The following is a 13,053-nucleotide window of genomic DNA, read 5'->3' as shown; positions in this document are numbered from 1 at the left end:
ATTAAAGACGTTTGTCGATATTTTTAAAAAGAAAAAATTATATTTTTAAATATTTGAGATTAAAAAAAAAAATGTAGATAGCACATGGTGCAGAGATTAAAAAAATGATACAGATGTAAGAGGGTTCATAACTCAATGATATTAACTGTAGTTCAAAAGGCATTATTATTGGATATTTAAAAGGTTTTGAGTTCAAGTCCTGTTGGACGTAGTGATAATAACAGGTTCTCAATTGTGAGTCAGGGGTTGCAACCCAAACTTTCAGTTGGCAAATGAGGATGCATTGGTTGGATGCTTAATTAGCTCTTGGATTGTTCTTACGCCCCTAACCGCTATCGTCGTATTTGTAAAAAAAAAGAAGAGAGGTCATGTTTCATCAAATATATTCATTTTTTCTTTCTTATCATAATAACAACACAACACCCATTAGTTTTCAATTTTATAATGATTTAACTTTTTCAATAAAAATACTTTAGTTGAATTTTGCTACTTCTTTTCTAATGCATTATACTTTATCTATTTTAAAAAACAATTTCTTTTGGGGAATGGACAAATTGCTAACATTGTTCAAGTGGTATTGAATTTGCGTCACTCATGAGGAAATTAAGTTGTCTTTCTTTGGAGAAAAATTGTTCCCATCTTATGAACCACATAATTAAAGATTTTTATTATATTTTTTGTGGAAATCACTGTGGCTCAAGACAAGACATCACAATTATAGTGCAGAGAATCTTCTTTTGTGTTAATTTTAATTATCTATGGAAATTCATTATCACTTGGATTTCCTAACTATAAAAGGATGGGTTCGTGAGGTACCAACTACCAAGTAGAAAAACTAAAAGCATATATATGAAACAATGTCTCATGATTATCTAACTCAACCTTTTTTCTTGTTGTCGTCTTTCTTTGTACTCCTCCTTAGCATTAAACTGGTACTCTTCTCAAATACAAAATCAGTCAAGCTGCCACCTTCTCCATGGAAGCTACCTTTCATTGGAAACCTCCATCAAATTGGCTTGCTACCCCACCAATCCCTTCACAAGCTCTCAAAGAAGTATGGTCCTCTCATGCTTCTAAAACTTGGTCAAGTTCCCACTCTTGTGGTTTCATCTTCTCAAATGGCTAAAGAGATCTTGAAGACTCGTGATCTCAATTTTGCAAACAGACCAACTCTTAGAGCTGCTGAAATTTTGCTTTATGGAAGCTTGGACATAGGTTTCTCACCTTATGGTGAGCACTGGAGGCAGATGAGAAAGGTATGTATGATCAATTTCTTCAGCATGAAAAAGGTGCAATCTTTTCATGCTACAAGAGAGGAGGAGGTAGCTCACTTGATGGATAAGATTGCTTCTCAGACCTTTTCTAATCCATCAGAACCATTGAACATGAGCCAAGTGTTGTACTTCTTTAGTAATGACATGCTTTGCAAAGCCATGCTGGGTAAGATCTCCAAGAAAGTAGATAGGAACAAGATATTTCATGAAATGATAGAGGAGAACATTCTTTTGCTAAGTGGCTTTAATTTGGTGGATTATTTCCCTTCACTTGGATGGTTAAACTCACTACTAGGTTTGGATAAGAGGGCTAAAAGGAATTTTAGTAAATGGGATGTTGTTCTTAATCAGATCATTCGGGAACACGCTATCATTGATGAAAAAGTAAAAAATGATGGTTTTGTGGACATTTTGCTATCACTTCAGAAGAATCCTCCCACGGATTTCTCATTCAGTGATGATCATATCAAAGCTCTATTACTGGTATTAATTCTTTTTCTATATATGTAAATATAGTTGAAGTTATCATTATTATTATTATTATTATTATTATTATTATTATTATTATTATTATAGTTTTTCCAACATAATGAAGTTTAATGGAGTGGTTAAAAAGCCACATACACAATTGGGTTGGGGGAGGGGCGCATAAATCCTTACTATTTATTAATGAACCTAGAAAATTAATATATCATGTCTAACAAAAGAGTTCATGAGAAATGGGGACAATATAATCTAGATAATCATGACATATACAAATTATATATAATTGTAAAATTTTTCAACATTTGTCACTAACTTGACATTAACAGTGGGAAACATTGTTTATTACATTAAGAAAATAAAATAGTTGTAATCAAGTTCCATGGTGTAGATTAGAAACAAAACAAAGAAAATTAAATGTACTTCAATATAAATTCAACTTTATTGCAAGGTTTATTATTATGTATATCTATATAACTGAGTTTTCCATTGTTTTTTGAATAGGATATGTTTGCAGCTGGAACAGAGACAACATATATAGTCCTAGAATGGAGTTTTGCAGAACTTATTAAGAATCCAGAAATTATGAACAAGCTACAAAATGAGATAAGAAATTTTACACATGGCAAATCAATGGTTCAAAAGGAGGACATTTGTGAGATGAAATACCTCAAAGCTGTTATCAAAGAAATATTAAGGCTTCATCCTCCGGTACCGTTGCTTCTTCCTAGAGAATCTATAGAAGCTTGCCAAATTGAAGGCTATGAAGTACAGAGAAAAACAAGAGTTATCATTAATTATTGGGCCATAGCTAGAGACCCTAAAGTTTGGGATAGTCCAGAGGAATTCAAACCAGAGAGATTCATCTCTAATGATATAGATTTCAAAGGGCAAAACTATGAATTCATTCCTTTTGGGGCAGGTCGAAGAATATGTCCAGGAATGCATTTTGCAGTTTCAACAGTGGAACTTGCATTAGCAAATCTTATATATAGGTTTGATTGGAAATTTCCTCGAAGTGTGGATGGTGAAGAAATCGATATGACTGAAACCCCTGGATTAACAACGAGAATGAAACAAAATCTCTATCTGATTCCAAACTCTTGGATGTAATGAAACTAAATTAATGTGTTTGATTTTAAATAATATATTGTGTCGTACTAGATGTAAGGTGGTGCTTTTTATGTATACATGGTTATAATCTAAATGTTTTTTTTGGGATTTTTTTATGTATACATGGTTATGAACTTTTTTTTTCTGAGAAATATCAAGTGTTTAGTTTATGGAAAAACATCAAAACTGTGTATTCTATAAAACAATTTAATTTTAAGAAAAAAAATGTGTTTATCATTTCTTCGTGAAGTTAAACACTTTTTGAAAATATTAATATATCCAAATGGGTTTGGAGTGGTGCTCACAAGTATAATATGAATTTTAATTAACATGTACTCACTACACAAAATTTGTAAAGAAACATGAACACACATGCACACATGTATATATATATACACCCTCAGAGGGTGCTATTAATTTACATAAAGAGTGAAACTCAACAATACCCAACAAGTATGGTACAAATCCAAAAATTAAAGAAAAATAGTTGGCTGATACTCAAAGCTAGAACAGACAATGCCTATATATTCTCACAGGCGGTCCACTGTCCTTGTATCTGAATATTTCAGTTAATTCGTAGTGAGTATTGTTGGAGGCCCATGTATATAGGGCCCAACTTAGTTTTCAAAACATTCCTATATTGTTTAGTATCACATTGCCTAGTTACAATAACTTCACCCACTTTATATATACCACTATTCAATAGCCTTCAACTTTGGTCTAGTGGTTATGCACTCTTCGGGAGTGGGGAGGGTGCAAATCTCGTGGTTGGATTAAGAATTTGGCTTGAAATTCTGAAATAGTGTAGGCGCATCATGCGGACACGAATGCACCGATTTCTTTGTGCGTCCCGCCGTTTGTTTTTGAATTTTCTTATCCATTTTTTATTTTTTTATTTTGAAGAGACATAGCTCTTCCTTTCATGCCACTATTTCTCTGTTCTGGGTGTAAGAACGAGAGAAACCGAGACTGTTGTATCCTGGGAGAACAACGCCACGCTACATTGTACCGAAACAGGGCGAATTTGTTCTTAAGGTCAGTGCGCATCTACACGCCTCAGTCTTCCAATTCCTCTGCCTTCAACATCACCTTCAACAATCTTAAGAACAAATGGACAATGCGATAAACACTGCAGAAAATCACTTCCGGATATCCCCAAAATCGATTAGTTCGCCGGAAAGTTCTTCAAACGCTGGCAACAGAAGGTCCACTCCGCGCTCGATATGTTCAATCTCGCACACATATTGACTGAATCAATGCCGGAGACAACATCACAAGACTATGAATAGGCTTTACCAATTTAGGAGAAAGGCAACAAGATTTGTCATCATACTATACTCAGTATTTCTCCAATAAACTGTACGACATCTACTGCAACTTCAAAACTGCAAAAGAGATCTGGGATTCATTGCAAAAGAAGTACGTAGTTGAAGATGCTGGAAATCAGAAATACGCAATAGGGAATTTTTCTGATTTTCAAATGACTGAAGATAAGCATGTATCATCACAAATTCATGATTATCATCTTCTGGTCAATGATCTCAAAAATGAAGAAATCATCTTACCTGATGCGTTCATTGCTGGCTTCCTCATAGAACGTCTTCCTGAATCTTGGAAACATTACAAGAACAATCTGAAGCATAAAAGGAAGCTAATGACTCTTGAAGATATCGTTGTGCACATTCGAATTGAAGAGAAGAATCGCCAGAGGGATAGCACAGATAAAGTTAAGGAATTCTCATCCAAAGCAAATCTTATTGAAGGAGGATCAAACAAAATTCAGAATTTCAACAGACAATCCAAGAACTTCAAAAGAACCGGAAACAAATTCAAAGGCTCTTCAGAAAGATTCAAGGGATATAAGGACGGCTTCAAATATAATTTTCAAACTACTTTCAAAAAGAAAGGTGCGTGTTATGTTTGTGGTAAACCAGGCACTATGCATCTCAATGTCATGACAAGAAAGAACCAAAGGAGATAATTCCTAAAGTCAACATAACTGAAGGAGGCAATGATGAAGTCATAGCTACTGTTGTTTCTCAAGCACTTATGGTGCCGGATGCAAAAGAGTGGATTGTAGATTCTGGAGCCACGAGGCATATTTCTACAGATAGGAATGCTTTCCAATCCTACATCTCTTTAGCCAAAGGTGAGGAACAAGTATTCATGGGAGATTCATCTCCTTCTCCGGTTCTTGGAAAAGGGAAGGTACTTCTAAAACTTAAATCAGGAAAAACTTTATTTCTGAATGATGTGTTGCATGCTCTTGATCTTTGTGCTAATCTAGTATCTATCTCACTGCTTGGAAAGGCTGGAATAAAAGTCGCCTTTGAGTCAGATAAATTAATAATGTCTAAGAATGGAATTTTTTATTGGGAATGGGTATTGTAGTCAAGGTTTATTTATTCTCAATGTACTTAATGTTAACAATGGAAATAAAGCATCCTCTTCTACTTACATGGTGAATTCAATTGATTTATGGCATGCTAGATTGGGACATGTGAATTTTTCATACATCAAGAAAATGAAAGAACTAGGCTTGATTCACAACATGACAGATTCCAATAAAATTGATAAATGTGAAATTTGTGTAGAATCTAAATCTACCAAAAAAGGTTGTAAGACTATTGAAAGGGAATCTGAATTACTAGATTTAATTCATTCTGATTTAGGTGATTTAAAACATTCAATGACTAGAGGAGGAAAGAAATATTATATTACTTTTGTTGATGATTACTCTAGATATACTATTTTATACTTGATTAGATCAAAGGATGAAGCATGTGAAATGTTTATAAAATATAAAAATGAAGTTGAGAATCAACTAAATAAGAAAATCAAAAGACTAAGATCAGATAGAGGTGGAGAATATGAAGATAATTTTTTGAAAACCTTTTGTGAAAACCACGGTATAATACATGAGACAACTCCCCCTTACTCACCTGCTTCTAATGGAATAGCTGAAAGGAAAAATAGAAATCTTAAGGATATGATGAATGCTATGTTAATTAGTTCAGACGCTCCTAATATTTATGGGGAGAAGCCATTTTATCAGCTTGTCATATTCAAAATAGAATTCCTTTTAAGAAGACTGGTAAGACTCCTTTTGAATTATGGAAAGGGTATGCACCTAATTTAAAATATCTTAAGGTTTGGGGATGCTTAGCAAAAGTATTTTTACCTGATTCTAAAAAGAGGAAAATTGGTTCCAAAACTTTTGATTGTATGTTAATTGGATATGCTTTGAATAGTGCTGCATATAGATTCATGGTTGTTAAGAGTGACATTATGGAACCTAATACTATTGTGGAGTCTAAAAATGCAGATTTTTTCGAATATATTTTCCCATTGAAATCATGTGTTGATAACATTGCACATTCACCTCATATTACTCATAATGATTCAACAAATGTTGATGCTTCTGATTTTGAATTAAGGAGTAAAAGGACTAGGAAAGAAAATAGTTTTGGAAATGATTTTATTACCTTTCTTGTGGAGGATGATCCTCAATCTTATTCTCAAGCTATCACCTCTCTTGATGCTGTGTTTTGGAAGGAAGCCATTAATAGTGAATTAGATTCAATTTTATCTAATCATACTTGGGAATTAGTAGACCTACCACCTGGCTCTAAAACTATAGATTGCAAATGAATTTTTAAGAAAAAACTTAAACCAGATGGTCTATTGATAAATATAAAGCTAGATTAATAGCTAAAGGATATTCTCAAAAGAAAGAAATTGATTACTTTGATACTTATGCTCCTGTTACTAGAATTTCTTCTATTCGTATTTTAATTGCATTAGCTGCTATTAACAATTTAGTTATACATCAAATGGATGTTAAGACAGCTTTTCTAAATGGAGATCTTGAAGAAGAAATATATATGGATCAACTCGAAGGGTATGTGATTCCTAGCAACAAGAATAAGGTATGTAAACTTTTGAAATCATTATATTCGCTTAAACAAGCTCCAAAACAGTGGCATGAAAAATTTAATCATGTTTTAGTTTCCAATGGTTATTTTATAAATGAATCTAATAAATGTATCTACAACAAATTTTCTAACAATGTTGGTGTTATAATTTGTTTATATGTAGATGACATGCTTATTTTTGGTACTTTGTTAGAAATAGTAGTTGAGACAAAGAATTTTCTTGCATCTAAATTTGATATGAAGGACATGGGTGAAGTACATTTTATTCTTGGAATTAAAATTTCTAAATTAAATGATGGAATAATGTTTTCACAAGAAAATTATGTGGAAAAGGTACCAAAGAAATATAATCAATTTAATTGCAATCCTGTCTCAACCCCATATGATAGTGCTTTCCATTTAAGAAAGAATAAAGGAGTTAGTGTTTCTCAAAATGAATATGCACAAGTAATTGGTAGTTTAATGTATTTGATGAACTGTACTCGTCCTGACATTGCTTATGCAGTTGGCAGATTGAGCAGATATACTCATAGTCCAAATAAGGATCATTGAATTGCCTTGATCAGGATATTAAAATATTTGAAAGGAACTATTAATTTTGGACTAATGTATTCTGGTTTTCCTGCAGTACTTGAAGGGTATAGTGATGCTAACTGGATTTCAGATTCAGATGAAACAAAGTGAACAAGTGGATTTATTTTCACTTTAGGAGGGGCTGTAGTGTCTTGAAAGTCTTCAAAACAAACTTGCACAGCAAAATCAATAATGGAGTCCGAATTTGTTGCACTTGAGAAAACAGGCACTGAAGCAGAATGGATTAGGAACTTTCTTGCCGATGTTCCTCTTTGGATGAAACCAGCCGCTTCGGTTTCAATTCATTGTGATAGTATGGATGCTATATACAGAGCCAAGAATAAAGCATATAATGGCAAGAGTAGGCATATACGCCTAAGACATAATATTGTGAGGCAATTGCTTGAAGATGGAGTGATATCACTAAACTTTGTAAGATTAGAGCTAAATCTAGCTGATCCTCTTTCTAAAGCACTAAATAGAAAACTAGTGTATGAGACATCGAGGGGAATGGGATTGTTGCCTATAACAAAATTCAACAATGATGGTAACCCAATCTATGTAATTGGTGAACCCAAGAAATAGGTTCATATGGGTAAAAACAAGTCGTTGGTTGATTGGAGATACACTATTTAATTTTTATCCATTCCTATGGTGTATAGTGTAATTGCAATGAATACATGATGAATTTAATTCTTAATGAATTCCATGGTTCAATTTGAATGGTGTTTATAATTGCAATTTTACACCTGATGGATTCACCTATATAAGTGTGAAAGTGGGGCCGCTTTCTATGGAAAACTCAGGTAAATTTTTCTAGAGCACTTATGAATTCCAGGCATTTGGCACATGGCCAAAAGGTGTCAACCCGATTAGGGTTGCTCAGTTTCAAGAAGATAATGTGATTTATGAGACGATTGATTTACAACAAGGAATGCTGGTTCATAGAAATTTCATTTCACCAAATTCCTGTGAATCACTTCTTATATATTCTAGGAATTAGTTCATAGCCCACAAGGCACTAGTTATGATGCATTACCTTCTTATGCTTCATTTCTTTTCTACTGTTTGAATATTTTGAAATGAGGGGGGAGGGGATTGTTGGAGGCCCATGTATATTGGCCCAACTTAGTTTTCAAAACATTCCTATATTGTTTAGTACCATATTGCCTAGTTTTCAAATAATATAAATAAAATTATAAAAAATTGAAATTTGTTGAATATCAATAAAATAGATCATTTGGAAATAACATGTCAAATATTAATAGAGCTGTCTTTAATGGCATAAAGACAGCTCTATTACTCGTGCAATCACCATCACTTAAATCTCCACGAAGCAATCATGAATCGACATCATAAGACATGATGTAACAAGTGCTTTAATTCCTTCACAGCTCATTCTAACACCGAATTAATAATTAAATATGAGTTAATTGAACTCAAACAGTATGAACTCATGGTTCACAAACAACTAAATTAAAGCAATATGATGCTTTTGAGCTGGAGTCTATTATTGTAACTAAAGCTTTGTTGCTTGGCTAAAATTGGTTGTAATTAACAGTGCTGATAAGAATGGAGATGCATATATCCATTGCTGGATGGTGGCTGTTTAGCTCAAGACTAGAACTCCATATATCATGCGCTTCTTTAATTTGGTGTCAAAGAGTGAATTAGACTGGAACCCCGCTTTCTCTGTTGCGCTTCCTCTGGTTCTTGTGTGAATCCCTGTTCGCACCCCACTTGCCATGCCAAGTGGGGTCAAACCTAGGATCCCCACTCAAAAACCGAACCCTACAACCCCCTCTGCCTATTCTTTCCTCTATCGGACTTGGGCTGATGTTGCCGTCAACAAGTAGCTTCGTGCTGAAGAGTCCCCTGTTGTTCAAAGAGCTGCCTTGGATAAATTGAAAGCTTCAGCCACAGATTTCTTCAAGATCGATGACAAGGACAGATACTGTGCTGAAGGTCCTTTCTCTAATGCATTATATGGAAAGTTTCTAGGCCGAGCTTCTCCTTTAGATCATGTCAAAAATGTCATCCTTGAGCTGTGGAAGGTTTGGGGTGAAGTCTCCATCGTAGACCTCTCAAACGAGTATTTTCTGATCCAATGTAGCTCTATAAGAAGTTATGCACAATATCATGTTCGAGAGTTCTTGGACTGTGAATGTGCTCATTTTGCAGTTAACTCCTTGGCACCCATTTTTCCAGCCAGTCTCCGCTATTCTCTTTAATGCGGCAACTTAGATTCATTTGCATTATCTTCCAGTTAAACTTTGGAATGGGGACATCTTAGAGGGACTGGTTAACAGCTTTGATCACCTTCTGAAAATTGACAAACAAATGGCAACGACCTTCGGGTCTATTGGTACACGGGTCACCGATAGAGCTCTCACCAAGTGGTGAGAGTTCGATTCTCTGCTGAGGGCACATTTTTGGGAGTTGTGAATAGTAGTTGTGTACGAGTGGTTCCAGTACCCATGTGACCGTAGCTCCATCCCCATTTGTTCCACCGAGGCTTGTGCACGTCCCTGGGATCTCTAGTGAGTTCACCCTGCTCCTCTTCCCCCCAAAAAAAATCGACGAACAAACCGTTTCACTGAGCCGGGCCAAGTATACTCGAGTTTGTGTGGAACTTGATCTTACCCAACTCTTGAGGCAGGGGTTCCGGACTGGCGATGATGGCTAGAGCGTCTTCATCATGGTTTAGTACGAGCGTTTACCTACTTTCTGTTGCCATTATGACCTTATCGATCACGGAGAGTCTACTTGTCCTAGTCAGCAACCTTGGTTCCTAAGTCCACCCTAGTAGCTGACAACTTTGGATGTGAATCCATGAAGATGGTCGGCTAGGATGACCAGATGGAGATCTCAACATAGATTCACTCTCAAGATGGACCAACTGAATCATTGTTCGAAGATTCTATGGATAATAGGGAGTATGGACTGTGGATGATGGTCTCATGTCGCCAAGAGGTTAGGCCGCTGTGTAGTGTCAGATCCCATCTCTCATGACTCACATGTGATGCCCACCTCGGCAGCTGAGTGAGGGCAATTGTTAGGATATCAACACATCAACACGTAGAGCATAACCTTGAGCCCTCCACTGTCATGCAACCTCCTCTTCCACCACATGGTGAGAGAGGGTTTGGAAGATGTGGTGGTAAAGGGAGGGGTGGCCACTCTTTCTCATCTTGAGACTATCATGTCATTAAAAATTCAAATGGAGAGGTTTTTTTTGGAAAACAATAACGATTTCCAGATCCTTGCAAAATTCTCTCTCGATCCTTCCAACAGTTAGATGACTGGATTTTTTTGAGACCCAAGAGATGCCAGCTACACTCTGACTCCCCCTGTCCATCAATCACTTTAGACTTTTTCTCACCCAGCGAGAAAGAGTAAAGACAGAAATAATTAGGGTTGATTAACCTTTTTTGAATAGTATAACCAAACCCTTCCTTCTAACTTCGTCTCAAAGAAACCTTGATGCCGCAAACACGGATGCTGCCCTTCTTCATGATGATATCGCCCATAGAGGTATAAAGAGCATAACTTGGAGGAGGATATGGAGACTGATTCGGAGAATGATGATGATGAGCTTGAAGATTCCATGACAATGGACCAGGTTCTGGAGAGTATCCGAAGGGAGCCTCTCATCCGAAGAGGTTCCAAACTTCAAGATAACTCCCACAAGAAGGGAATAATGGAAGCAAAAGCTTTAAGTTCTCATAGTGTGCATTCTCAGGATACAGTCTAAACCTTATTATTTTACCTATTTTTATTTCATGTTCCTATTTTTTCTTATGTTTGTTATGATGATGCCCAAATTAATATGTTGGAATTGCAGGGGTTTTGCCAATAAGGATACTCTCAATCACATTCAGGAGCTTATAAAAGGGAATAAGTCCGAGCTAGTTTGTTTAGCAGAGGCTTATGTAGATGAAAATCAAGTTCTAAAGTTCTGTGCTAACTTCAAAAGATCCTAGGAGTGGGCAACCATCCCTGCTTTTAAATACTCAGGTGGCATTATCGTGCTTTGGAAATGATCTGTCGGGTGGATTACCCTTAGGGCATGTTTGGGTTGGCTTTTTTAAAGCCCATAAGTGCTTTTTTATAAGTTAAGCATTTCTGGGTTTTAAAAACCATGTTTGTGTTGGTTTTTGGGTAAAAGCTGAAATACAGCTTTTTTCATAAGCTGCTCAACTGGTGCTTTTAAGAAAAGCACTTCTCAAAAGCTGTTTTGTGGGTTGTAAAATTACTAAATTAACCCTGTTCTTTTCTAAGATTTCCCCATATCTAGCCCTAAGTTCCTATCCTGATGCTTCCCCATCTCTCTGATCCCAACATCAGCCGATTCCTCTCGTTTCGTCCCTGCCTCGACGCCATCCTCTTATCTCCTCTTTGTGCCTTCCCTGGATCTTTCCTTTCCTCCGGCAACAACACTGGTGTCTATGGTGACTCTTGCAAGCACTGAAGGACTTGTCTAAATGCTACCATGTCTCAGGTTCCATCTTTCTTCACTTCATCTGAGTCTCATGTCCAAAACTGAGATTGAAATCAAAGTCTCTGAACTAAAGAAGAAGATTTCATTCTTAGCCAATGGAAGCAGTGGATTCATGTCTCTCTTTCATCTTTCAATCTCTGTTTTCCTGTTTAAATATTTTCTTAAGTTCTTTGTTGTTGTTGTTGTTGTTGTTGTTGTTCAGTACAAAGAAAGAACAAGATAAATTTGTTCCAGTATTAGACAATCTATCTTCAATTCAATGATCAATTCTTTCAAGGATTATCATGAAGAAGCTAGTGGGAGAGCATCAAACACTTTAGGAAGGCATTTATCTTTTAATAAGTCAAGTTGTTCAAATTAGAGAAGTTTCTATTCTAACGCCAATCTGTTGCTACCGATTTTGTAGTTATGCTTGGGTTCAATGTATTTACTTGCCTAAGAAATCTAGAGCACAAGAAGCTCATAGACATGCAGATAACTATGCTTATTCTTGATCTTATCACTGATTACTTAGGTTGATTATTGTCTCTGTAGGTGCATTATCATATCTTCAAAGGGATTAATATTTTTGGAATTTAGGCATTGAAAATTGCTTAGCATTGGAACCATTAGAATTTCTGAGATGCATATATCAAGCTTACTATTTTCCTAATAATTTGATTATTTTTTGTGGTGTATGTAGGTGATTAAAGAATTGCCTTTTGCTTCAGCATCACATGAAGCCAAAGAACTAGGTGAGTTACCATATTCAATCTCTCCTCCGGGACATGTATAGAGTTAGACATAGTTGACCTTAGATCTGGGATTATGTAATTAAGGATTTCCATGACTCATTATTGCATCAATTAGGAAGTATAATAGAGGGTTCTTGCACTTGAAACAATTGTCCTAGGCGGATCAATATCCGGGTACCCCATCTTTATCGATTGCCTTACCTTCTCCTTTACTTGTGCTCTCTATCTTGTTGCTTTTTGATAAGTGTCTAAATGTAGATGTTTTCATGTATATATTGTATTCACTTTGCATGTATTTTGTGAGGTTTGATGCCCGTTTTGCGCTTAATCGTCTATTATTTGCTTTGTAGGGCGTAAGGAAGCCAAGGAGAACAAGAAGATATCATTTGGGCGAAAAGAGAAGAAAACAGGAATTTCATACTACCCCCATACTACCCAAT

At 35.7% G+C, this 13,053-nt stretch overlaps 1 protein-coding gene across 1 annotated transcript; it reads left to right on the top strand.

Annotated features, from left to right (window-relative positions):
• Positions 1 to 836: 836 nt before the first annotated feature.
• On the top strand, positions 837 to 2,977 carry LOC120275299 (cytochrome P450 71A9-like). The gene is made up of 2 exons (XM_039281833.1): positions 837 to 1,757; positions 2,262 to 2,977. The coding sequence occupies exons 1-2, from the start codon at positions 858 to 860 to the stop codon at positions 2,868 to 2,870; spliced, it is 1,509 nt and encodes a 502-aa protein (XP_039137767.1). The 5' UTR covers positions 837 to 857; the 3' UTR covers positions 2,871 to 2,977.
• The last annotated feature ends 10,076 nt before the right edge of the window (positions 2,978 to 13,053 follow it).

The sequence above is a fragment of the Dioscorea cayenensis genome, chromosome 14 (assembly GCF_009730915.1).
Source record: "Dioscorea cayenensis subsp. rotundata cultivar TDr96_F1 chromosome 14, TDr96_F1_v2_PseudoChromosome.rev07_lg8_w22 25.fasta, whole genome shotgun sequence".
Taxonomy (NCBI): Eukaryota; Viridiplantae; Streptophyta; class Magnoliopsida; order Dioscoreales; family Dioscoreaceae; genus Dioscorea; species Dioscorea cayenensis.
This window is presented reverse-complemented; position numbering and strand designations above follow the sequence as displayed.

What these genes read in the sequence shown, in the direction of transcription:
- LOC120275299 (XM_039281833.1), top strand. Translation starts at nt 858, where the DNA reads ATGTCTCATGATTATCTAACTCAACCTTTTTTCTTGTTGTCGTCTTTC. An exon ending in ATATCAAAGCTCTATTACTG is followed by an intron (nt 1,758 to 2,261) that starts GTATTAATTCTT and finishes TTTTTTGAATAG; the next exon opens with GATATGTTTGCAGCTGGAAC.